The sequence below is a fragment of the Sinohyriopsis cumingii genome, chromosome 6 (assembly GCF_028554795.1).
Source record: "Sinohyriopsis cumingii isolate HCF-2022 chromosome 6, ASM2855479v2, whole genome shotgun sequence".
Taxonomy (NCBI): Eukaryota; Metazoa; Mollusca; class Bivalvia; order Unionida; family Unionidae; genus Sinohyriopsis; species Sinohyriopsis cumingii.
In genome coordinates this window covers 152,700,141-152,726,429 of record NC_142966.1, presented here as the reverse complement: position 1 = coordinate 152,726,429, position 26,289 = coordinate 152,700,141, and the positions used below count along the sequence as shown (strand labels likewise).

At 34.5% G+C, this 26,289-nt stretch overlaps 1 protein-coding gene across 2 annotated transcripts in view; it reads left to right on the top strand.

Moving 5' to 3' along the window:
* The first annotated feature begins 1,074 nt into the window (after positions 1-1,074).
* The window catches only part of LOC149798284 (dolichyl-phosphate beta-glucosyltransferase-like), a 37,460-nt gene continuing 12,245 nt past the window's right edge, over positions 1,075-26,289 (top strand). Inside the window, exons 1-7 of one of the 2 annotated variants that reach the window (XM_089963429.1) lie at positions 1,075-1,188; positions 8,827-9,001; positions 10,101-10,147; positions 12,123-12,191; positions 18,260-18,352; positions 18,949-19,122; positions 22,022-22,173. In XM_089963429.1, the coding sequence (XP_089819555.1) occupies positions 1,123-1,188; positions 8,827-9,001; positions 10,101-10,147; positions 12,123-12,191; positions 18,260-18,352; positions 18,949-19,122; positions 22,022-22,173 (776 nt within the window). In that variant the 5' untranslated portion in view covers positions 1,075-1,122. Of the gene's footprint in view, positions 1,189-8,826; positions 9,006-10,100; positions 10,148-12,122; positions 12,192-18,259; positions 18,353-18,948; positions 19,123-22,021; positions 22,174-26,289 lie in introns of those variants that run through there. The other variant, XM_089963430.1, reaches the window with a different exon arrangement.

Below are 26,289 nucleotides of genomic sequence, written 5' to 3'. Positions count from 1 at the left end.
GTATAAATATTACGTACTAATGTTTCATAAATCAATGTTGATAATTTGACAGAAAGATTTAAACTAAGAATGTCGTTGTGCCCGTGCAAATCGTTTTTAACATTAAAAAAATGTATAAATATATCTTATTTAGAATGCGCAAGATATGTAATTTTTATTTTTCTCTCATAAATATGTACATTACGAAGTATTAATAATTGTTAAAAAGAATATCAAGCTAGTTTTTTATTTATTATTTGTTCCACTTTTTCTAAAACTTCTTCTAGTTTACAACCGTTAAAAGTTGTCAAAAATATTTTGTCCTAGTTAACTTCCTTGGGCAGAGCTGTCTTTCAAGTGGTGCCTAATGGGTTTTTTTTCGGTCCAATTCGGGCCGAACTGTCTGTTAACCACCACAAGAAAATCATGTCTACGGGAGGAATTGGTGGTTAGCTTTAGGTGGTGCTCTACAGTTTCGTAGAATTTAAAAAACAAATAAAGAATTTCCCCGGCTGGTTATACTGGCTATTTAAAAAAGACCTTGTATATCTTAGGTATAATTCAAAGAACCTTTAATTCCCTTTATTTTGGTGTATGATTGATGGGTGCAATATGGTTTATAGAGTATACAGCTTGGCCTTACTCCAGATGTGCATCTTTCAAAAGAGTGCTAGCTTCACTTGGTCATTTTCACTTCCTGAAATTCAGAGGTAAATTGTATAAGAAAGAACCGATAACTTTTTTTTTTACATTTTACATATTTGGTAATTCATTCATTGCACTTTCAGAAGCTGGTATTTTCTAGTCTGGCAAAATTCATTTTCCATAGTGTACTTTAGACTAATTCAGGCTGATTTTATAGCACAAGGGAGCAGTCATTTTAGTTAGCTGTGTACTTAGATCATGCACAATTTCCAAAAGCACAATATCCAAAGAAATACCATCCACATTACATTAATGTAGCATATAGGTATGCCAACATTCTCTCCACTGTGCATGTTTTAAATACAAACAACTTTCACCTTACATACGCCATTCTCTCAAAAGTATATTATAACTGGTGAGCGCCCCTTAATACCATCTAAAGTGCATCTTACTGACTAAGATGAATGCTTGATACAACTTCCGGGATAATCAGCAACGATGGAGCTTTCTCTCTCCCTTCTGTTAACAACGCTTATCTGTTTACTGTTACTTATTTTAATTGTGGTTAGTTCACTCCAGTAATAAATTAGTTACACTTTGCAAAATATAACAATCAAAAGAACGTGTTACGATTCCATTGTTACGATATGATATGCCACGTACGCGTGACGGACAGTGATGCAACCCAAAAAGGGGTGGGGGTGCTTGGGGTTTCGTGGAAGTAAGAATCAGAGTCGATCACTTTCAGCTTTGTATGGCATATGTCGTCAGTTTGAATGAAACAATATTAACATCTGTAAAATTGTGACTTGAATTCTGGGTCTCGGTGGCTAAAAATTCCCAATCAAAACAGTACCCAACTACCCAGCTGTTATTCCAGCTGAAAAGACCGTCAGACTTGGTCATGATCACAGTAAAACAGTTTTATGATGAACCACGTAGGCATAGATGAGCATAAAAATGCATTTACCAAGTACTGTATTAGGGGTTGAAATTTCTTTTATTAACAGGGGATGAATTTTTCAGAATTGTAGAATAAATAAAAATGGAATTTTTCTGCATAATTCGAGTGTGCTAAATCAACAAAATTAGCTCATCTTCATGATATCTTTTCAGATGAATTCACAGGAAGTATTCAAACACATGTACCATCCATCATTTTTAATACTGGTCTTGGTCACTTTTTGCAAAATCTTGACCTCATGTTATTTCAAGCTGACAGTTTCATATTCTTTCCATATGGTTATATAGAAATATTGGGTGAATAGTCAGCTATAAAAATAAAAAGACTTTTTGTATGTTCCAGATACTTCAGAAGCCTTTCTGTGCCTTTTTATCAAGTGCCCTCCCCACTTGTTTGTATGAAATACTATATTCTTGAGTCATACACATATTGCAATTATATATTGATTTTAAAATGTAATGTTTTACGCATAATTTATGTGTGAAAAATTCAAAATTGAACTTGTCTTTATCATATCATTCAAATAAATTTACAGCATGCATTCAAACACATGCACCATCCACAATTTTAAAATTGGTCTTTGGTAATTTTTTGCAAAATTTTGACATCATGGTTTTTTCAAGTTGAAATTTGCATATTTCTTACATATGGTAATATAGAAATGTTTTGTGAACATTCAGCTTTAATAATAAATTTGCTTTTTCATTGGGGGCCCTGAGTGGCAGAGTAGTCTAAAGCGCTTACTGTTACGGATCACTGCCATCTCAACTCTGGTTTTAAATCTTAGGCTCGGCTAATGTGGGTATGTGAGAAAGCTTGGCAGTAGCTTCTCATAGTTCTTTCTGGGGTTTTCCCCGGTTCTTCCTCCACCATTTATACAGACCACCATGTATAGCCTATCTTGTGCTGAAAATGGCATGTACTTATATTATTGTTGTTGTAGGGTTTAATGCCATTTTTCAGCACACGACAGGCTATACATGGCAGCCAGTATTAATGGTGGAGGTGAACCCGGAAAGAACCACCGACCCACGAGAAGCAACTGGCAAGCTTTCTCACATACCCACATTAGCCGAATCCGAGACTTGAACCCACGCAGACAGAGGTGAGATGGCAGTGATCTGTAACGGAGAGCACTTTAGACCACTCTGCCACTCGGGGCCCCCCTGTACATATATATGTTGATCTGAAATCACAATTTAGTAAACAACAATTGCCACTTTAGAATTAAATTATGATAAGATAGTTTTGGTCAATTTTATCTTTAAAAGTAATGAAAAAAATAAACAAAAAAAATAACTTTCTTTGAATACTTTCACAATTCTACAAAGAATGTCAGTCACATGGACAAAATTCTTGAAAAATTCCTCGCTCACTTTTTCATACTGTACAGGTTTTCCACTAATTTATTATAACATTAAATCTGTATTTCTATGGTGTAAATTGTGTATAATGCAACACTGAAGTTTTGGATGTCATTTTTTTAAATATACTTTCTTAATAATTGTGATCAATTTTGTTCAGTATTATACATTTCACGAAGTATTATTAAATTGTGAAATCTGAGAGTGCGAGAGTAGGAAATGGCACTGAGTTTTCACAAAATGTTTATGATTATTTTATTTTTTTAAATAAAGTGATATGGTACAGATCAATTATTTGTTCTTTCTTTCAGTATTCAGAATAGATTGATATTCACAATAAATGTCATGAATTGGTTTTCTTTTCTTCAAAATAATATAGATTTTACCTCTCTCTGCCAATACTAAACACAAATTTTTTAAATTAAATAGACCTACCAATGCCTCTAGATATCACCCGTCATTTGTAAATGCAAGTCTGAGACTAGCCTCAAAAATACATTATACACCAAAAATTGTACCCGATGTTTTAATACATTTAGTATAATAAATAAAAACATATGTTTATGATCTGATTTTTTGGTATTAATGTCTGCTTTGCCATAAAATTAGTTTTGTTTGTTTTTTAACCCAATTTATACCACATTGTTGCCATTATTTAATCAGTACCGACCCATGTGCCAGGAAAAGATGCTGTTCTTGCTATCATGGTTGACCTTTAAAAGACATAATTTGGGGGTCAGAGCAAATATTCTCGCACATTGATGCATTATTTTTGTAAAATGATCTCCAAAGTATTTAAAAAGTAGTTGTAGGTCAGTGTATATATTTGTTTTAGTTTTATTGCATTTTGAAAATGATGTTTTCGGTTATTTCCACTGAATATGTTGTACAAAAGACCCAGTGTCATATTTGCTAAATATAAACATTTCACCTTTAAACCATGCATATATTCAGATGTAATAGTTTCATCTTTTTACATAGGAAAGCAGAGTAAGCACCAGGGGTAATGAGGTTGACATTTTGAGAAAATCTAAATATTGATCACAAGTATCCTCTAGTGTTGTCCTTGGCTGCTACCCAAAGAAGATTTGAATTTGTCCAAAAATATGAGAAAATAGCATCACAAATAAAGTCAAAGCATTGGGAAAATAAAATATTTGATGATCTAAGAAGCTTGCAATATATTTGTTTTACAAATAAAGAAATGTTATATTTGTTTGCTGCTAATTAAAGTTATCAAAGATATATGTCAATAGTAAATGTAGATATACAAATATATAAGAGGAAAAGGAAAGATTATAATGCACATATGGGTTGAAAAGCAAAGATAAGCATATACACCACTCCCTCGATAACTCACGCCCTGATAACTCGCAAACCTCTTATAACGCGGTGTCAGGCGTGGATCCCAATTTTTAAACCCAAAAATACCCCAAAAAATTATTCCTATTTGTTGAACTTGAAGAAAATCGCGATCAAAATTGGTAACGGAAACTTTGATGTATCACTCGTTTTATCATCAAAAACAGTAGATATGACCTGGAAATTTTAATCAACACTATGAAATATCAAAATTAAAAATAACTCATACAATTTTTTACATTTTCTTTCCAAACGACATTCCTAGTACACCGCAATTAACGATATGTAAGGAAATTTCGATCAATGAAAATGTCACTTACGCCGAGTGGAGGCAGTACTTTAATAAATAAATACAAATTAAATAATTTTTTTTATCAATTGAAATTTGTGTTCTAAGGAAATAGTTCCATCTTTTTGTTCTTTTTAAGTGTAATCATCATAAGTACAATGTGTCCTCTTGTAATTAAACGTAAAATGTGTCAATCTACTGTAACAGCTATGTCCGTGAGTGTTTCTCTGAGAACCTAATTAAGTGCCGATTTTTTTTTGATAACTGACTTGCGAAGTATTTGTTGTATTGTTGCACTGAATTAAAAGCTGGCCTCCTTTATATTATCATGTTAATTATGTCTATTGAATTAAAAAAAAAGGAGGTGGAATAAAAGAAAAGTTAAAAGGCACAAAAATCGGACTAACTTAAAATCTAGTGTCCTTGGTCGTATGTTGGGTGAACTTACTTCATTTGATCAGTTGAACACTGTAATAAACGTTATTGTGTATGTAACAGAAACTACCTTAAATTAACTGACTCTTTCACAACTGATCAAAGATAACAAGGCAGCAAAGTGAAAAAAATACTTCGTAAAATAAAGAGCTTGATTTCAGATACGGACTATTGTGGGCAAGCAAGTTTCAGAGAATTCTTGAACTGGCATTTAGAGATATCCTCAGGGATGACAAGAAATTTCATTATTACTTCCAATGAAATCATGACATTAACATTGTACTAACTGAACAATAAAAATTGAGTAGACGTGTCACAAAATAAATGTCGCGTGTTTTTGAAAAAAAAGGAATCTTGTTTGGTGGTGTATCAACAGTTAGTCTAGTTCCCAAATTGTGGACTACCGATTTGGCAAGATACTATTAAATACCACTAAGGGAACCAGACTCATCAAGAAAACAAAAAGCAGTGACGTAATACACAGATTTTTCACATACACATGATGGTTGTTCAAACCAGTTGGAATGATCTTTCATATGTTGGATATTTTGAGAAAAAAAATGTTATTTAAACAGAATAATGAACAACTTCATTAGAAAAAAGTGCATTATTACAAATTATTATCAACGTGATTGTAAAATGAGGATTCAGTCATTAAACAGCCCAGTTCCCCAACGCCGCCCCCCCCCCCCCCCCGGTTTTTCTCGATGTCAAAGCTATTTTTTTTTTCAATTTTTGGAGGTCCCTCAGTAACTCGCGCCTGGCTTATAGTGCGGTCTATGTTTGTGGACCCCATTGTGTGCGAGTTATCGAGGGAGAGGTGTATATGTATATAGATACAGAGCTGTCAAACTCAAACTTCTGTATCAAATACGCATTGACACCTCATGCCTGAGTTTTCCTTGTGATACTCCCATTTTTATATTTTCGGTCAGGCATGACTGATCTGCTGAACAGATATGACTTGGGTAAACAGGCATGAAGACAGTGTGACTAATTAACAGTTAACCTTTCTCTGATGTGATGACTTCAAAGAAATTGACGTTCTATTGAATATGTATTTAAAAACATGCAATTGTTCATCAGATAAATGATGCCCATTAAGTTTGTTGTTTCAGTAGTGTATAAATTCGTGATGATGCACACAGAAATCATGAAAGCAAGCAAATCTTTCGCAGAGTTTGAGTTGGTCAACACCGTCAAATCATTGATATGTTATAATACTACTACTAATAATAATAATAATAGATAACTGCTACCCGGTACATAAGTAGATTTGATTTAGACAAGGGCACTGCAGATCAGTCCATATATTTAAACGGGTGCAGGAAAAAAAAGTACTTTGACATGTAAAACATGAATCAGAAAATTATGTTTTCATTTTTTGTTAAAAGGACTTGCCATGAAGTTGATGCTACCATATTTACCATACATTTTGGGACAAGATAAACTAAATTACTTTTTTTCTGTCACATAACTTATGGTCAGAGTTTTTGTTGCCTGGATCATATGTCCCAAAATGTATGGACACATCAAATTATGTTGAATTTGCTGCCCCCACCCCGGCATGTTACAAAAAAGTATGTAAATAGAGCGCTTGTTTGATAATACACTGAAAGAAACTAACCTTGTACTACCTGAAATCCACATGATCCTGTGATGTAGCAAACACATCCATACCGTGTATCATTTTTTTTATGTTGAGTAAAAACACTGACAATATTTTTCATAAATGTGAAAATGTATACATGAATTGTTTGATTGTCCTCAAGGGTTTCAACTTGTTATAAAAATGGAAATTGGATCCAACAAAATCACAAACAAGAGAGAGAGAGAGAGGGAAGAACTGAATGCTTCAAGACATCAGCAATTCATGCATGACAGTGTCTGATGCAAAATAAGCAAGAGTATATTATATATACTAAAACCGATAGGATAACAATATTTCGCAAAAAATAACTATGGAAAACATTCACTGTGAGTGCAAATGACAATAATTTTCCTAGCATGGGTTACAAGAGTATTCTTTAAGACAGTTAATGAAGAGCATGCTAGTGCATCCTGGAGACATCAATCAGTTATTATAACAAGGCGGAAAACAATAAAAGCATGGGTGGGGACTAAACACACCTGGTAGAGAGTAAATAGGGGACTATGTTAGGGGTATTTTCGAGAAGAAAAACTGATATCTACACTTTCCTGCACATTATAAGCAGGATCGTGAGTTATTCCATCATGCTTAAATGGGGGAGTTGTGTGGGTACATAGAGAATAAGAGAGAAATGCTAAGGTAAACAAACCTTGAACTGAAAAATAACTATTTTTCTTTGAAAGCAGTTTTTTTATAATGTTTTGAGACTTCATTATGTTTTCTTATTGCCTAGTTACGCTAGCGTACTCATCTCTTCAACTACATCAACAACAATGAAAGCTAGACTTTTGTATGATTTATTTAAATCTACAACAGAATGATGTAAGAATGTTTATTTTATCTATATTCTTTAAAATTATCAGTCACCTTGAAATTGGTGATATTCTTCACAACACGCCTTGATAAGCAGATTTTCAGAATGATTTGATGACACTTTATTTTATCCATTTAATTATCTGACTGACAGTAATTATTAATCAGTTTTTGAAATTACTCTATAAACAACAGACAGTAAATGCCACTTGTAGGTACTTGAGACTTGCTACATTGATTAAAGAAAATCCCATTGGCTAATGATTTGAGACAGGTTCATTTTACACTTCTGTCAGTTAAATCTTGAGTTATAATATTATAATTTTTCACCTTGAAATTGATGACATACATGAAAACAAACTTTAGTAAGCCAAATTTGGCTAGGCTTACTCACAAACTTTATATGACTAGGTAAGGACTTAAAAATATACAAATGCTAAGTATATATGTACTGTGACAAAGTCAGAGAGTACATAACTTGCAGAACTTTTAGAATTATGAACTGAGCATGACCTCATGACCTTGACCTCTCTCTCTCTCTCTCTCTCTTCAGTTATTTTTACTTGCCCACAGATCCAGGTGAGCTAGGATTGTACCTGGCCAATGTCCAATTAAACACTCTGTAGACAGTATAGAACAGTACTAGAGCTCATGCTTCATTCATTTTTGGGCAAACTCAAATCCTCTGGTGCTGTGACACATTTGTTACATAATAATTCTGAAATTGAAAAATTAGTCTAAAAGTAAGGTTTTCTCAAATCATAGACATTAGGACCAATCTCAAACATTTTATCTTGAGCAACTCTCCACCACTGCACATCAAATGTTGTCAAAGCTATTGATTGCATTGTGCAAGGGGTAGTTAGTCATGTTTGGTTCACATATTGATTGATGGAATTATCCAGATAACACAATCATTGAAAAATACTGATCGTGCAATTTTATAGATAATGGTTTATGTAAAAGATCACATGGATACATTTAAATTACCATTTAGATTGGTGTTGTCCATTTGTGTCCATTTTATTTTATGTAAAGCACTTGGATGAAAACACTGGTGATTAAGTCTAGAGATGTATTTGATTTTCACACATGCTGAAGCCATCATCAATTGTTGTCTGTATATTTGTGTTGCTTTTTATTTTTATTTTTCATATTTTTAGTGGGTTATCCACAAAATAAAAAATAAAAAATATACAAACTTACATAACAGGAATATAAAATAGTTCTTACTAATTACGACTAATCTTACCTCATTTTTGTATTTATATTATATTTTAGAAAATTTCCAATTGCTGTAAGTATTTTTTTTCTTTTTTTGCAGGCAATAGCTCTCATGTACTTAGTGACAGAACCATATCCAAATCTTGGGAGATACGAGAGTGAGAAATACTACTTCAACCCTTCCAAGAAGGAAAAAATTAAATTTCCTAGCATCCATGACCCTCAGAGCATGGATTTGTCCATCATTGTACCGGCTTATAATGAAGAGGAGAGACGTAGGTTAAACATACAGAGAAACCATTGTACTTCATTGATCATACTATGTTGAATGGGTCTTTCTGACTGTTGGAGAAAGTAGTGAATTGCTTGATTAAACCTTGAACTTGTTTTAAAAAAGTTATTTTCAAGATAAATGACAAAACCATTCATAAGAAGATGAGCAACACAACCATTAAAACAAAAAGTAGCAACTGTATGATTCAAGCTTTTCTTTCCCATCTGAGGTTTCAGTATGTGTTTATTTGCTTTCACAAGCTGACATATTAACTAGGTGAGCAGTATTGGGTCCACTTGGGCCTCTTTTGTGTCTTTTGTCATTGTTAGAACACTGCATTAAAATGTTTTAAAAGATTATGAAATCAGATGCTGCAGAGATATATTATGGTATGGAGCACACATGAATACTGTCATCTTAGATTTTACTAAATAAAAGTACACTCAGTGAAATATAAGAAAACAATTAAAAAAATACAAAACATATGATAACATTACCTCACTGTAAAGTACCTTACTATAACTGTCACTGATATAACACAGGCGTGATTAAGATCCCATTATAACATTCATTTATATAACACAGTCATGTTCAGGACACAATTACAACACTGTCCCAAATATAAATTGGACATGTTGAATTATTTTTTATATACATAATATACCCCAGTATAAAGTGGTTTTGCATTCACGCTGATACACTTTTAATGTGCCACTGAGCAAGATTATAGTGGGAGACCACATGCACACACACTGCACTATTGCTGAAGTAATGAATGGAAGTTGATTGTAGAATTGGAAAACGACTCATTTCTAAGTACCTGGTAAATATATTTAATGTTCATATATCTCTTCTGTTGTAATTTTGATGTTGATATCTGATTAGATAACAAAATCTCAGACCAGTCAGATGTCAGAATTGTAATTGTGGGATTTTGTGTGATTAGAGAGCCAGGCCTTGAGGCAGATTTTAAGGAGAGGCATACTCTATTCACAGTATTGAGAAAATTATATATGTTTGTGAAATATGTTAATGTTTTCATTGTATTGCATTCATATTTTATGGATTATGATTATATGTTGTCATTCTTTCCATTTCAGTTCCAAAAATGATGAATGAAGCACTTGAACATTTGGAAGAGAGACAAGTTAGTTAACTTTACATGTACCATAGTCATCCCCCAACCCCAGTGAAGACATTAAGTTTAGTACACCACTCCCTCTATAACTAGTGAACCTGCGTATAATGCGGGATCAGTCATGGACATCTTGAAAATATAGGTCAATTTTACATAAAAATGAATAACTTCGTTAGAAAAAGCACTTTATTTACAGCTATTCCCCACACAATTTTAAAACGAGTATTCAGCCATTAAATAGACCAGTTCACTCCTCCCCTTCCCCACACTGTTTTCTTGGTGTCCAGTGAGGGATGGTATCATTTCATATTGTAATGGAGGTCCCTCGATAACTTGTGCCCTCACTTATAGTGCAGTCTATGTTTTTGGATCCCGTTGTGTGTGAGTTATCAAGGGAGAGGTGTATATACTTGCAAACTGCATAGGCATAGATCTTAATTTTTGTATAATGTTTGCTAGGAGTAATCAGTCGAACAAATGGCATGGACCCTGATCTTCTGGTGCATTGTGTGATGGCAATTCAGGGTCTGTACTGTTTAAAGTTGGGCTTGACATATATGCAGGTTATCCAAATTGTTGTCAGTACAGTAAACCCTTGATTTCAACATACTCCTGAAAAATCTCATATATGTTGAATTCACGTGACTCGAAAGGTGAATTTTCCCATAGGAAATATGAAAAAAGGGAGGCTTTGCTTCATTAGACTTCACATTTATGACACCAAAGGTGTAAAAATGAAACCTTTTTCAGCCAATACTTTATATTGTTAGAAAATAAAAGTTTTAAATATTTATTCAGTTACTTGTAAGAAATGCAGAAAAAAAATAAAATCTCCAGTCCATCCATCAATGGGGAGCCTAAACACCATTCCTGTTAAATACAAAAGCAATAGTGGTTCCTGCAGGATCCATGTTTACTTATAAAAGCAAATGATGTATGTCTCAGTGTGTATTTTTCTGCTTTTGTGTTATATTAATTCGCGTAACCATGAGACTTGGCTAAGTAAGTCAAGTATACATTAATCAGGAGATTGTCATAAATGTTATCCTATTTTGTTATTACATAGTCTTTGTAGGGTGTATATTGTGTAAATGATGGCCATTGATAAATGGAAATTGGATGTCACAAACAGATTGAAAGCAAATTTGGTATGAGACTTAACATCGGAAAATCTGTCAGGTTTGAATTCCACATTGTCTCATCAAAGTTTGATGGTCAGGTTTACATTTTTCACATTGTCTCATCAAAGTGTGACAGTCGGTTAAATTTTTCACGTCTCATCAAAGTTTAACTTGAGTTTGATATTTACATTATCTCATCAAAGTGTGACAGTCAAGGTTAAATTTGTCTTGTCTCATCAAAGTTTAACTCGGGTTTGATTAATATATTGTCTGATCAAAGTTTGACAGTTAATTTTGGTTTTCGCTTTGTCTCATCAAAGTTTGACGGTTAATTTTGATTTTCACTTTGTCTCATCAAAGTTGACTGAGTTATGTTCCCCTTTCTGACTTTTGCATTTGCCTCGTGAATTTTAATTTTGATCAATAACTTTTGAAGGACTGAATGGAATTAAACCAAATTGGTATAGGCATCAATATAGCAAAGCCCAAAATTAATTTTCATTGTCACTCTTCTTTCCTTCGAAATTTGAGTTATGGCACCTGTTTGATCAAGAAACATGGCTTTGCATCTTTGAACTGAGATTGCAAAAATCAGATATCATTGGCTGAGGAAGTTTGTGTCATCTTTACACATCTGATTTTAGGTTAGGTTATGGTTACTTAATCTGAGTGTTGTACAGTTGGGGGATACTTAACTGTCTGCCATTTGTGTAAATTGTGATTTAGAATTCATAGACAACAAATAAATACTTGAAGATAACTAAATCATACTACACATTATAAAATAATTTATATTTAAAGTTTCAAATGTAAGTTTAACATCTTTCTCGTTTAGTAAATATTGCATGTACTTTTTTTTACAGAAATCAAACAGATCCTTCCAGTATGAGATCATTGTTGTAGATGATGGCAGCAAAGATAAAACAACGCAGGTAAATCAAGGGTTGAAGAAATTAACACCATTTGGGTATGTGTCAGACATCATGCTAGCTTTTTGTCATTGCATACAAGAATGCATACACTAACAATTTTGTATCCTGTGTCACTGAGTTTGCATAGCCATAAATTGATTGTCAGTAACTGACCCAGAGAAGGTAATTTAGTGAAATTACACTTATAGATAATGAAAAATATGTGTTGCAGTATATGTGAATTTTGGGAAATTATTTAATCTGAATGAATTTCAGCATATTAGACAGCTCAGTTGAAATTAATACAGAATAGTCCATACAATCAGCAGAAAGGTTTTCCCATGCTGTAATTCATGAGTACATTTAGTACATTGGTCTGTCTCCATGATGTAAATTCGAAAGCAAAAATATAGCTGTATAAGGCTAGGGGACCAGACTTGCACCAGAGCCAAAAGTGACATCAACACTGGATGCATATGTACTTGGGGAAGGAAGTGGAAATGATTGAGACAGAGTGAATATTTTTGGTACAAACAACAAAATAAATTTATTTAATATCATTTTTATATTGATCATTTATAACCATTTTTCTGTTCTTGGAGAATTGAAGACAGTTACAATGAACGAAATTATGGTCATCTAGGATGCAGCTAGCCATCTGATTTTGTCCCAGTCCCAACAGCCATCTGATTTTGTCCCAATCCCAATAGCCATCTGTTTTTGTCCCAATCCCAATAGCTATCTGATTTTGTCCCAATCCCAAGTTTTTGCATCATATTGCCACAAAGCAGAATCTTTTCTGTCTAGATTTTTATTTTACACCCAGGACGCACAATTCTGTGTTAACTCTTTTACCTTCTGCTGATGCATATATGCGATCATAAAAATAGATTTGAAACCATAGAGATGCATATACAAGCTGCTAATAATACTCTCTCTGACCCGGCTGGCTCATGCATGCGTTTCTGGCCAAGGGTTGGGAAACCCCAGTTATGCATATACACGTTTCATATTAAAGCTTTTTATTGGATGAAATTACAAACATCCGTTCTTTTTTAAAATATTTAGCCAATGAAATAGTCCTTACATAAAATGATGAATATATTCTGTTAGTAGTTTTACAGCATATAAGCAGGAAATTCTATTGAAAACGAGGTCAATTGTGAAAGTAAAACAGAATGGCAACATTCATGTATTCTGATGATGAATCTGATGAAAGTTTTGAAGGATTTGAAAGTGATGACATTGCAAATGATATTGATTTTAATCATATTCAAGATAAAGGATCAGACACCTGTATAAGTCCTGTTTTGACACCTGACATTTCAGATTTATCTGAATCCAAAGATGAAACGCATGACGATCAAATCTGGTCGAAACACGTGAGACTGGTAAACGTGGACAACTTTACAGCAGTTTCAGGGCCAACATTTATTTTAGAAGAAAATGCAAGGGAGATAGATATCTTTTTACGTGCTTCAGGCAGTATCATAAACAAACTACCAAATCTGCAATAAAGTAGTGGACACATTGTTGTGCAGAATAGTGGTGTGAAAAGTATACATTGTAATATAATATACATTATAAACACAAACAGATATCTTGAGGTATATTTTTTGAATTATAAATATGTGAATATAAACATTGATTCCTGTGGATTATATGTACTTGTTGGTGGAAATGAGTGGCACAAAACATTGGTAAGTGTTTAAAATTTTATTTTTCGTTAAGTTATATAGTTTGCATTGGACAAGATTGATATAGAAAATGTAAACAGCATGTGCACTAACTCAAGAAGCTCTCACTCAGGTAGCCATTATGATGCTCTGGGGTTCAGCCTGCAAACAGCTGCTAGAAGGCAGGCTGCTTATCAGGTGTAGTAGGCAGGGCAGCAAGTACTTGCAGAAGGTAAAGAGTTAATTCAAAATTGGCTATGGGTGCTTGAAGGCTTTATATAGATTATAATCTTTTGATCTCAATTTTTTAGAATTAAATTTATTTGTACTGGGGCTTTTGGATTATATATTAAGCAAAAAGAAAGTATAAATATCATGCGAACATTTTATTTTAATTAGCATTTATGATTATTTTTATAAGATATAACTTGTGCATAAACTTACAAACATTTATCAGATCACCAAATTAAAGAAACTATACATGTTTGAAGAAAACTGTTTCCCATAATATCAAAGAATGTACAGGTAAATAAGAATGTACAGGTAAATAAGATTTTACTAGCAAATAGAAATAAGTCTGTTATCACAGGTCGGCAGAGTTATGGGATTATCTTTGACATAATAATAATAACATAATTTTTAAAATGTTTTTGCACTTATCTCTGTTTCGGACAGTGTTACTTGTACAGTCACTTGTCTCTATGTTTTGGACAGTGTTACTTGTACAGTCACTTATCTCTATGTTTTGGACAGTGTTACTTGTACAGTCACTTGTCTCTATGTTTCGGACAGTGTTACTTGTACAGTCACTTGTCTCTATGTTTTAGCTAGTAATGTAATGTTACTTATCTCTGTATTTTGGAAAGTATTACTTATACAGTCACTTATCTCTGTATTTTGGACAGTAGAATTGTACAGTCACTTATCTCCATGTTTTTGAGAGTATTACTTGTACAGTCCATTATCTGTTAGTTTTAGACAGTATTGTACAGTTACTTATCTTTGTATTTTGGACATTAATACTTGTATAATCACTTATCTCTGTATTTTGGACAGTAGTGTTGTACAGTCATTTAATTCTTTGTTATAGGCATTATTATTTGTAGTCTTTTATCTCTTTATGTTTTGGACAGTTTCTTTTACACTTATTTCTAGGTTGTGGACAGTATTACTTGTTCAGTCACTTAGCTCTATGTTGTGGACAGTATTACTTGTTCAGTCACTTAGCTTTATGTTGTGGACAGTATTACTTGTTCAGTCACTTAGCTCTATGTTTTGGACAGTATTACTTGTTCAGTCACTTAGCTCTATGTTGTGGACAGTATTACTTGTTCAGTCACTTATCTCTGTGTTTTGGACAGTATTACTTGTTCAGTCACTTAGCTCTATGTTTTGGACAGTATTACTTGTTCAGTCACTTAGCTCTATGTTTTGGACAGTATTACTTGTTCAGTCACTTAGCTCTATGTTGTGGACAGTATTACTTGTTCAGTCACTTAGCTATATGTTGTGGACAGTATTACTTGTTCAGTCACTTAGCTTTATGTTGTGGACAGTATTACTTGTTCAGTCACTTAGCTCTATGTTTTGGACAGTATTACTTGTTCAGTCACTTAGCTCTATGTTGTGGACAGTATTACTTGTTCAGTCACTTATCTCTGTGTTTTGGACAGTATTACTTGTTCAGTCACTTAGCTCTATGTTTTGGACAGTATTACTTGTTCAGTCACTTAGCTCTATGTTTTGGACAGTATTACTTGTTCAGTCACTTAGCTCTATGTTGTGGACAGTATTACTTGTTCAGTCACTTAGCTATATGTTGTGGACAGTATTACTTGTTCAGTCACTTAGCTCTATGTTGTGGACAGTATTACTTGTTCAGTCACTTAGCTCTATGTTTTGGACAGTATTACTTGTTCAGTCACTTAGCTCTATGTTGTGGACAGTATTACTTGTACAGTCACTTAGCTCTATGTTGTGGACAGTATTACTTGTACAGTCACTTAGCTCTATGTTGTGGACAGTATTACTTGTTCAGTCACTTAGCTGTATGTTGTGGACAGTATTACTTGTTCAGTCACTTAGCTCTATGTTGTGGACAGTATTACTTGTTCAGTCACTTAGCTCTATGTTTTGGACAGTATTACTTGTTCAGTCACTTAGCTCTATGTTGTGGACAGTATTACTTGTTCAGTCACTTAGCTCTATGTTGTGGACAATATTACTTGTTCAGTCACTTAGCTCTATGTTTTGGACAGTATTACTTGTTCAGTCACTTAGCTCTATGTTGTGGACAGTATTACTTGTACAGTCACTTAGCTCTATGTTGTGGACAGTATTACTTGTACAGTCACTTAGCTCTATGTTGTGGACAGTATTACTTGTTCAGTCACTTAGCTCTATGTTGTGGACAGTATTACTTGTTCAGTCACTTAGCTCTATGTTTTGGACAGTATTACTTGTTCAGTCACTTAGCTCTATGTTTTGGACAGTATTACTTGTTCAGTCACTTAGCTCTATGTTTTGGATAGTTTTACTGTTTCATCCATCAGGAAGAAGTGCAGTCACTGTAAACTAAAGTATGTCACAGTTACCTACTTTTCACACTACAGTTACTTAGCACTACACATTAACAGTGATAGTTATGATGCTAGGCTATTGTATGTCTTCCTAAATGAATACACATGGTCTTGTAGCTCTGTTCTGTTTGCTGCACCAAGGGAGCTTAACACATTAACCCCTGGAGCTGTGTGTCATTTTCTCCTGAAAATCGAGTAGGAAACACATTTTGAAAGCTATTTCTGAATAGACTCGAAAACACCAAATCCCCGATCATCTTTCATCATCTTTCAATAACAGACTGCCTGGTTGTGTCAGAAACATCGTTTTTCATTGGCTATTTGACTCGCGCGTGAGCAGAATGGTAAAAGTTGGAGGTTGTTTTTTATTATTATTTTGTTTTGCTAAACAGAGCCATTATTTATGTATGGAGACCACTCTTTATTCCAAATGCCCATCTTATCCTACTTTTTGCAAAGGCTCATCTGTCTGTTTGCAGTTCATACCGGTTTGCCTTAGATCTGAGACCAAAAAGTCTAAAATCCGGACACAAAATCAGATTCCGACCACAGGCGAATTTTGTGTAAAAAAAAGTCGGGTCCAAAAAATGAGGTTTTTCTATCTGTATTATGTTGTGCAACTAGATATTCCAGATTATTTGGTATCATTGTAGAGCTACATCTGTCTACCTTTCTATAATACCACCCACTTTAGTGTATCATGCATGACCATGACGCTACAGAGCTCAGCAGTAGGCTACTACCTCCTGCCCCGTAAAGTCGTCGCTAGGGGTTAATGTGTTAAGGCCAATTTTCAAGACTTCTTGCATAGTTGGCAGCCCATATTGACACTGTTGTACACCTTAGAGTCAAATTGCATTACTTGTACTGTACTTTGATGTGGGCCTCAGGTGGCAGAGTGGTCTAAAGTGCTTGCCATTACTGATCATTGCCATCTCACCTCTGTCCATGTGGATTCGAGTCTCAGTCTCAGACAGTGTATATATGTGATATAACTGCTAGTAACTTCATGTGGATAAGTGGTTCTAGCGGATGTTTTTTCCAGGTTCTTCCTCCACCAATTATACTGGCTACCATATATAGCCTATCTTGCACTGAGAAATGGCGTTAAACCCAAAACAACAACAATAACTTTGATGACATATTCCTGGCTGATGTAAATCCTGGCATAATGAAGTGGTTGTATTTTTCAAGATCTTTTGATATACATTTCATTTGGTTGAAGGGGCCCCGAGTGGTCTAAATCACTCTCTGTTACGGATCACTGCCATCTCACCTCTGTCTGCGTGGGTTCGAATCTCGGATTTGGCTAATGTGGGTATGTGAGAAAGCTTGCCAGTAGCTTCTCGTGGGTCGGTGGTTCTTCCTGCGGTTTTCCCGGGTTCTTCCTCCACCATTAATACTGGCCGCCATGTATAGCCTATCTTGTGCTGAAAAATGGCATTAAACCCTACAACAACAACAACAACATTTGGTTGAAGAGCAGTGTTAATTAAAGAATGCTGAAGTCAGATGAACTAAGAGTTAATTTTCATGACTGAAACGAGTATGTCTAATCAGATTTAGGCAAAAGAAAGGATCAGAATAAATAATGTACAAGTAAAGCTATTGAGCTGTGCAATGGTGTTAATATGTTCTGCCAACTATGTGAGATAGTTGTGAATATTGGTCTCCAGTTTATTTTATGAAGCAGATAAAACAGCTTCATGGCATCGAATATTAGAGCTGTATGATGTCGACCACATCCTACATTGTAACACTGTGCATTTGATGTGTGTTTAGATCATGGCAATTTGGAAGATATTCTTTAAAATGAAGTTGTCTCTCTTTTCAGACTGCTTTGAAATATTCAGAAAAGTATGGGACAGACAAAGTAAGAGTTTTGACATTGGAGAAAAACAGGGGCAAAGGAGGAGCAGTTAGATTGGTAACCATACATTTAAATATCAATCAAATCAAGGCATTGAAAGATGAATGTTAAAAAAAATTCAAGAGCATAAAATAACAATGAATTTAACCTGAGAACTTACAAAGCATGGTATGTGTTTTATATTATTCACATGGTGTAAGTTTTAAGTATAAGAAAATTGTGAAGAATTCTATGCAGCTAATGTGCTGACAGGACTGAATTTCGATAATCAGTTACTTCTAAAATATTCAGATTTAGAAGCAGATAATTATATCCTCCATCCAACTGTTATTAAAATAGATAGAGAGTGTATTTAAAATTTCCATGCTTCTTTGTTTATCAAAGTCATAGGTCACATATTTATAATATATTGAAAATCTGCATGATCAGTATATTTCACTATTTTCATAAACACTCCATCTTTTAATGGAAGGTTAATACAGAGGACAAAATAAAGAAGGTACAGAAATCAATTATTGCAGATTTATTAAACCTACACTGAAGATAAAAGGTATTTTTGTTTAAAAATCAGGTTCAGAAGTGAATATCCTTTAAATTAATTTGTTCCTTGCACTTTTATTGGCACATAAATAATCTTCCGTTACTATTTACAGGGAATGTTTGTTGCCCGTGGGAAACTACTTCTGTTTGCTGATGCTGATGGTGCTAGCCAGTTCAGTGATATTGACAAGCTGGAAGCAGAAATGGTAAAGATTAACAAAAGTCCAGATGGTATGGCTGTGGTTTGTGGGTCCAGAGCACACCTTGAACACGACTCTGTAGCAAAAGTAAGTCCACTAAAGGCAGGAGGAATAAACATGGACTTAGGACCGTCTTTATAGGAATCATCAATTACTTTGTAAAAATAAGTGAATCAGCAGAAATATTTTATCAAAATAAATGTCATAATGATGGGGGAGGGTTGAATGAGTATTCAGCTGAATAAGTCATAGACGCTCATGTAATTCTGAGTCATAGTTTTACTGTAGCTTATTTGACCATATGGCCAAATAAGGTATTTGCTGACCACTGTGCATTGATGTAAAACATCCCTCAACATTTGCCATTTTAAATTTCTTCATAAAACCAGTGTTCCATTTTCAACCAGAATTGATAAGGACCATCTTAGCAATGAGGATTTTCATATTTATATGAATGTAGACATCAGTTTGGCCACTTCTACTAAAATTAGAATGTAACATGTTGGTATGACCATTCAACAGAATTTGACCATGTTTTGCAGAAAGCATCATTACATAAAGGCCTCCAATTTTAAACAAGTTTGACTAATGTATTTTGGACCTTTTAGCTTGGTACAGAATAATGCTGATCCAAAGTCAAACATGGCCACCATTGCTAAAATTATCCCAAATCAAATATGGCCACCATTGCAAAAGTTACCCCACATCAAATATGGCCACCATTGCAAAAATTACCCCACATCAAATATGGCCACCATTGCTAAATTATCCTACATCAAATATAGCCATCATTCCTAAAATTATCCCACATCAAATATGGCCACCATTGCTAAAATTATCCCATGTCAGTTATGGCCACCATTGCTAAAATGATCCCACTTCAAATATGGTCATCATTGCAAAAATTATCCCACATCAAATATGGCCACCATTGTTAAATGTGTGAGTGAGTTTGCCCATTACTGGTATAACTTGTGATATCAATTTTCTCATTACAGGTATATAATTATGACTATCATTTTGCACATTACATGCATATACTTGTGACTATCAATTTGCTCATTACTGGTATATACTTGTGACAATCATTTTTCCCATTACTGGTATATACTTGTGACAATCAATTTTCCCATTACTGGTATATACTTGTGACTATCAATTTGCCTATTACTGTATTTACTTATGACTATCAATAAGGGGTGAACCAACACATCTGTTCTGCATATTGATATAATTCGTGATACACAGTCTATGATATAATACATTATTGATACTGTGCTAATTTTATTAATCCTGTCAGCACATTCAGTCACCTATTAAATATCTTGGAATAAAATGAGACATTTCAAATTTTCTTCCCATGTATTATTTAAGTGCTTTACAGATTATTTAATAACCTCTTTTGTGCGACATTTCTTTGTTGCTTTGCCAGTACTTCCTGTGTATCACACAGGGAATAAGCTACATTAAGTTCTGGCTGATGGTTATTGTTTACCCTGGTCTGTAACAAACAATATCACCAGTCAGAATTAAATGTAACATATTTCACTGCCTGACACACCAAAGTGTAGCCATCATGTTACACCCAAGTTGAAAGGATAGGAATCAACAGACTAACTTAACGTAAAAGTGGTTATTATCTTGAGTACTTCATTATATTTGTTTAACACATTTGGAATGTCTCCTTTATGCTGGATGCACAGTTGGGGTCAGATAATTAGCATTAGATCGTCGAGGTAGAGGGCATTATGAACCATATCAACTTTGTTAATCTGTGGTGGGCAACTGGGTGTTGTGGGAAAGTTTTTCAATTTTACTGACAAAATGAGTGCCTATGCTTGTGAGATCTGTCTCAGATAAATTCTCAATTTAAAGAATATTAAAGTAACTTGTATAGGGTAAGTACTGTTTTGTATTTATTCTCCACCTCTTGTATTGATATGTCTGTAGGTATAGCAAAAGTATTTATATATTGATGAGTTATTTTACCCCTACTATCAGTTAGAAAGGAGTGCTGTGGTGATTTTAGATGGTTTCCCATTTAAAAATAGGTACTTGGCAGAAGTCACTATTTATCCATGGTCGTATAAACACTCAAATCTACTTGCCGGACGATTGAATGTTTTTTAAATGGTAATTGAGTAGACATGTTTAAAAGCCTGACAAACAAGCTAATAATCATATATACTCACTTATAAGTTGAGTTCAACTGCAAACTGCACAGACCCAGATCTGCCATTGCATAATGTGACTGCAGATCTGGGTTGATGCAGTTTTTTAATAGTAATCAGTACAACAAATAACATAGATTTTGATCAGTGATGCATTATGCTTTATGCATTAAATTAATGTTAAGATGTTGCATGCATGCTTTTCTTCAGTTGGGATTGGACTGTGATTTAAAAACTGGAGTTCTTTAACAATCACATTTTTGGAAGTATAAAACCTTGATGGTAACAATGTTATCTTCGCAAATAAAAAATATTCAACAACACAGAAAATGACTTGGCCTCAGGAAAGATATTTTAAAGGGGCCAGTGAAGTGAAGGTTAGAAAATCAGTCATTGTATGTAATATATTAATGATCTCATTTGCATGCTTGTACCATATGTATTCACTTATAAGTTGAAACAAACAGCAAGAAACAAAGATCAAGTTCTGCCATAGGATAATGTGCCTGCAGATCAATGTCTGTGTTGTTTGTTCTACTGATTACTCCAAATAAACTGCACAGACCCAGATGTAGAAGTGCAGTATGCGGTGGCAGATCTGAGTCTGCAGTTTGCAGTTGGACTCATAAGTGAGTATATATAGTATTTTATGTTACAGATTTGGTTTCAGAACTGCAGTCACTTTGATATATTATGTATGGCCAGATAAATCTTCCAGCTGTAGATTTAAGGATTTCTGAAATTGGTAGAATATACAAACAAAAATTGGTTTGGTGCCATGATGGCACTTGTTATGTTTTTTTCTCTTTTTTCAGAGATCACTATTCAGAACAGTCTTGATGTATGGCTTTCACTTCCTGGTATGGTTTTTATGTGTGAAGGAGATAAAGGATACACAGTGTGGCTTTAAACTTCTGACTAGGGAGGCCGCAGTATTACTTTTTTCCAATATGCATGTAGAAAGATGGTAAGGAAAAATGACATCAATCAAGTTTTATTTACTGTTAATCAAGGATTCTGCATTTGGTTTTCAAATAATACTACCATTTGTATGCCACTGTACTTAGTAATTAGCATAGACCTGCATGATTTGTTTATCTCCTGCTCTCATGCAGTTACTGTACAAATTTGGATAAGTGCATGCAGAAAAATAAATACTTATGGAAAAGAAGTACTCATGGAAATCAGTACTCATAGAAAAGAAGTACTCATGGAAAAGAAGTACTTGTGTAAAATTAGTACTCATGGAAATATTTGTAATTGGAAAATACTCATGGAAATAAGTATACTTGGAAAATACTCATGGAAAATAAGTACTTGGGTAAAATTAGTACTAATGGAAAGTTGTGATCATGGAAAATAGGTGTATTTGGAAAGTAATTACTTGTGGAAAATGGGGCCCCGAGTGGCTGAGTGGTCTAAAGCGCTCTCCGCTACGGATCACTGCCATCTCACCTCTATCTTCGCCGGTTCGAGTCTCGGATTCAGCCAATGTGGGTATGTGAGAAAGCTTGCCAGTAGCTTCTCGTGGGTTGGTGGTTCTTCCCGGGCTTTTCCCGGGTTCTTCCTCCACCATTAATACTGGCCGCCATGTATAGCCTATCGTATGCTGAAAAATGGCGTTAAACCCAACAACAACAACTTGTGGAAAATAAATTTCACTGGAATTAAGTTTATTTGAAAAATTAGTTTACATGGAAGAAAGATTGTACAAGAAAAATGAGTGTAAATGTAAAATAAATGTTCATTAGAAACCTGGAAAATACATACTCACAGCAAAAAAGGATACTTGGGAAAACTTGTACATGGAAAATATGTATATGTAGGAAAAAAATGCATCCAGGCATTCCAGTACTTGTAAAATGAAGGGTATCCATGTGTATGTAATGGGGAGTAAAAGTCCAAAATGCAAAATTCACTCTTTTTATTTGCTTCCTAATTATGTGACAAGTGCAATAATAATTATCTATTTACAGTACTTTGTTCCATTACTGCCTTTTCCATCTTGCCATTGTTTAATTTCTTTGATGACTAATCTATGTACAGTATACTGTCTGATAATAATAATAAGCATCAGAATGAAGACTTGTCTGTATATAGTTATTTACAAGTCAAATCCAACTGTAGACTGCATATACCAAGATCCACCATCATCAAATGCATCAACAGATCTGGGTCAGTGCATTTTGTTAGGACTAAACAATAGAACAAACAACCTAGAAGATGGTCTGCCAAAACATAATGTGCTTTCAGTCCAGATTTTGTGTTGTTTGCAGTTGAATACAAAGTACATGCCAGTATAATCAGTACATGTGATTGTATTGTGATTCATATCACCTGTGGTTGCACTGTGATGCATGTCACCTTTGTATTGTGATGCATGTCACCTTTGATTGTATTGTGATGCATTTCACTGACTGCTCTGGTGGCTTAGTGGTTAGAGCGTCAACCTCAGATGCAGGTAGACGCGGGTTCTATCCCAGGCTGATTCATTGCAAAGACTTATAAAAATGGGTACTAACAGCTTCCTTGATTGGTGCTCAGCATTAAGAGGTTAGTTTTAGGACTGGTCGGCCTGATGTCAGGATAATGTGACTGGGTGGGACATAATGCTACATGCCTGCAGGATGATGACCCAGTGCTAGACATCACTAGAAGCTGCCACACTGCAGACATTATAGTGATATGACCAGACCTGCCAACCCTCACGATTTTGGCATGAATTTCAGACTCGAAATAGCAATTCACAGATTCATTGTACGTGCAAAAAAATCATGAATTCCTCAATTTTCAATCAGCTTAAATCGTGAATAAAATTAATTTTATGCAAGTCAAAATAGCAGCAGTGGTCAGTCATTCCATTGACAGTCATTATTGCTAGTCGAGATGTTAGTAGAACTATATTGAGTTGTTACAGTTTGCCCTGTAGCAGGCATTGTAAAGTATATAATCTATATTTAAAACAGAAATTTTACAAATGCTTGTGAAGAAAACTGGGGTCCAACTGTTTTTTTAATGGCACATGTACATACTTGCAGCAACTGAAATATTTTTTATAACAAAAACCAAATTAAGACATCTTTTTTGAGTGTTGGAATTTCTGAGATATTGAAAGATTAGCATGTATCATAATTTGCTTGAGTTCATATTTGTCTGTGCATGCACCGATGCACTAATTGTTAATCATTCAATGTTTCATTTTATGGATTAATACCATTTTGTAATTAAAGCTACACAACAGTTGAATTGTTTTCACCGCCACTGAAAAAATATATGTATTCCACAAAAAGTGAAATACAGATTGGAGTACACCAAAAATTGGCCTTGCATTATGCCATCGAACATTGATGTACATCATGCCTTTCATACAGTGTTTTGCTGAGAATTTTAGAATTGGCAGTATGCATAGAGGCTCATATTGTTGCTTACAATTTACCTGTCATACATATACTATATAATATTATTACATAAATTCATGTATGACAGATAAATTGTAAGTAACGATACAAGCCCCTGTGGGCATGTGGCAGAACGAGATGAAAAAGCACATAGATATTGGAAAAATGAATATCACACTACCAATGCTGAAGCAACAACAGTGGCAGTGAAAGAGTTTCCCTATTGTAAGGAAAAATAAGACAAACTTTAGTGCCTCCTTGGGCACTGAAAATTTGCAACAACTTTACACCAAGATAAAGCAGCAGGCAAGAAGCCTGAACTGTTTTGAAAACAAATTTACCATTGAGGAAGTTCAAGTCTGCCACAGCATCATATCATGACAAATAGCATGAAGTTTGTGTATGTCAGTAAATTGGGCAGCAAATAAATTTGTACTTGTAATCAGTGTAAATAATGTTTAAGTTTTATTTTGGGATTTTCATATAATGCAGTACTGATCATCAAAATGGATATAGGTAGTGTTATGGTATAATTTTCCACTAACTGTGTACAAAATTCACAAATTTTATCCCTCTTTTCACCAATTGTAAGTCCAGATTGTTGACAGCTCTGTATGACTCAATTTTTTTTAAAGCTACGTTAAAAATCCAGATCACACACATTACACACACCTGCATTTCACCAGTGATCCTATTGTAATTCATTTCACCTGTGATTGTATTGTGATGCATGTCACCAGTGATTGTATTGTTATGCATGTCACCAGTGATTGCACTGTGATGCATGTCACCAGTGTTTGCACTGTGATGCATGTCACCAGTGATTGTATTGTTATGCATGTCACCAGTGATTGCACTGTGATGCATGTCACCTGTGATTGTGTTGTGATGCATGTCACCAGTGATTGTATTGTTATGCATGTCACCAGTGATTGCACTGTGATGCATGTCACCTGTGATTGTATTGTGATGCATGTCGCCAGTGATTGTATTGTGATGCATGTCACCTGTGATTGTATTGTGATGCATGTCACCTGTGATTGTATTGTGATGCATGTCACCAGTGATTGCACTGTGATGCGTGTCACCAGTGATTGCACTGTGATGCATGTCACCAGTGATTGCACTGTGATGCATGTCACCAGTGATTGCACTGTGATGCATGTCACCAGTGATTGTATTGTGATGCATGTCACCAGTGATTGCACTGTGATGCATGTCACCAGTGATTGCACTGTGATGCATGTCACCAATGATTGCACTGTGATGCATATCACCAGTGATTGCACTGTGATGCATGTCACCAGTGATTGTATTGTGATGCATGTCACCAGTGATTGTATTGTTATTTCTTCTTTCTGTGGATTAATGTGCATACGTCTTATCAGATCTAGTGTTGAGATCTTGGGACAAGTGAACAATTGTGTGGGACATGTGAATTTTCTGAAACTACTCGTTCTAAATGAGTGGATTGAAAACAACATTTTTGTCAGCCATGTCTGATTGACTGTGCCTGATACCTCTTTAGAATTAGAGACTATTTCCCATCAAATTTCTATCAAAGCTTGGTACATAAGTTTATACCATCAAGATCTTGGTTGACTTTGATCACGAACAAGAGACTGTACATACTTAAGTATGTCTTTAGAAAGATGTTTTTAATCAGGATAAAAAAAATATTATAT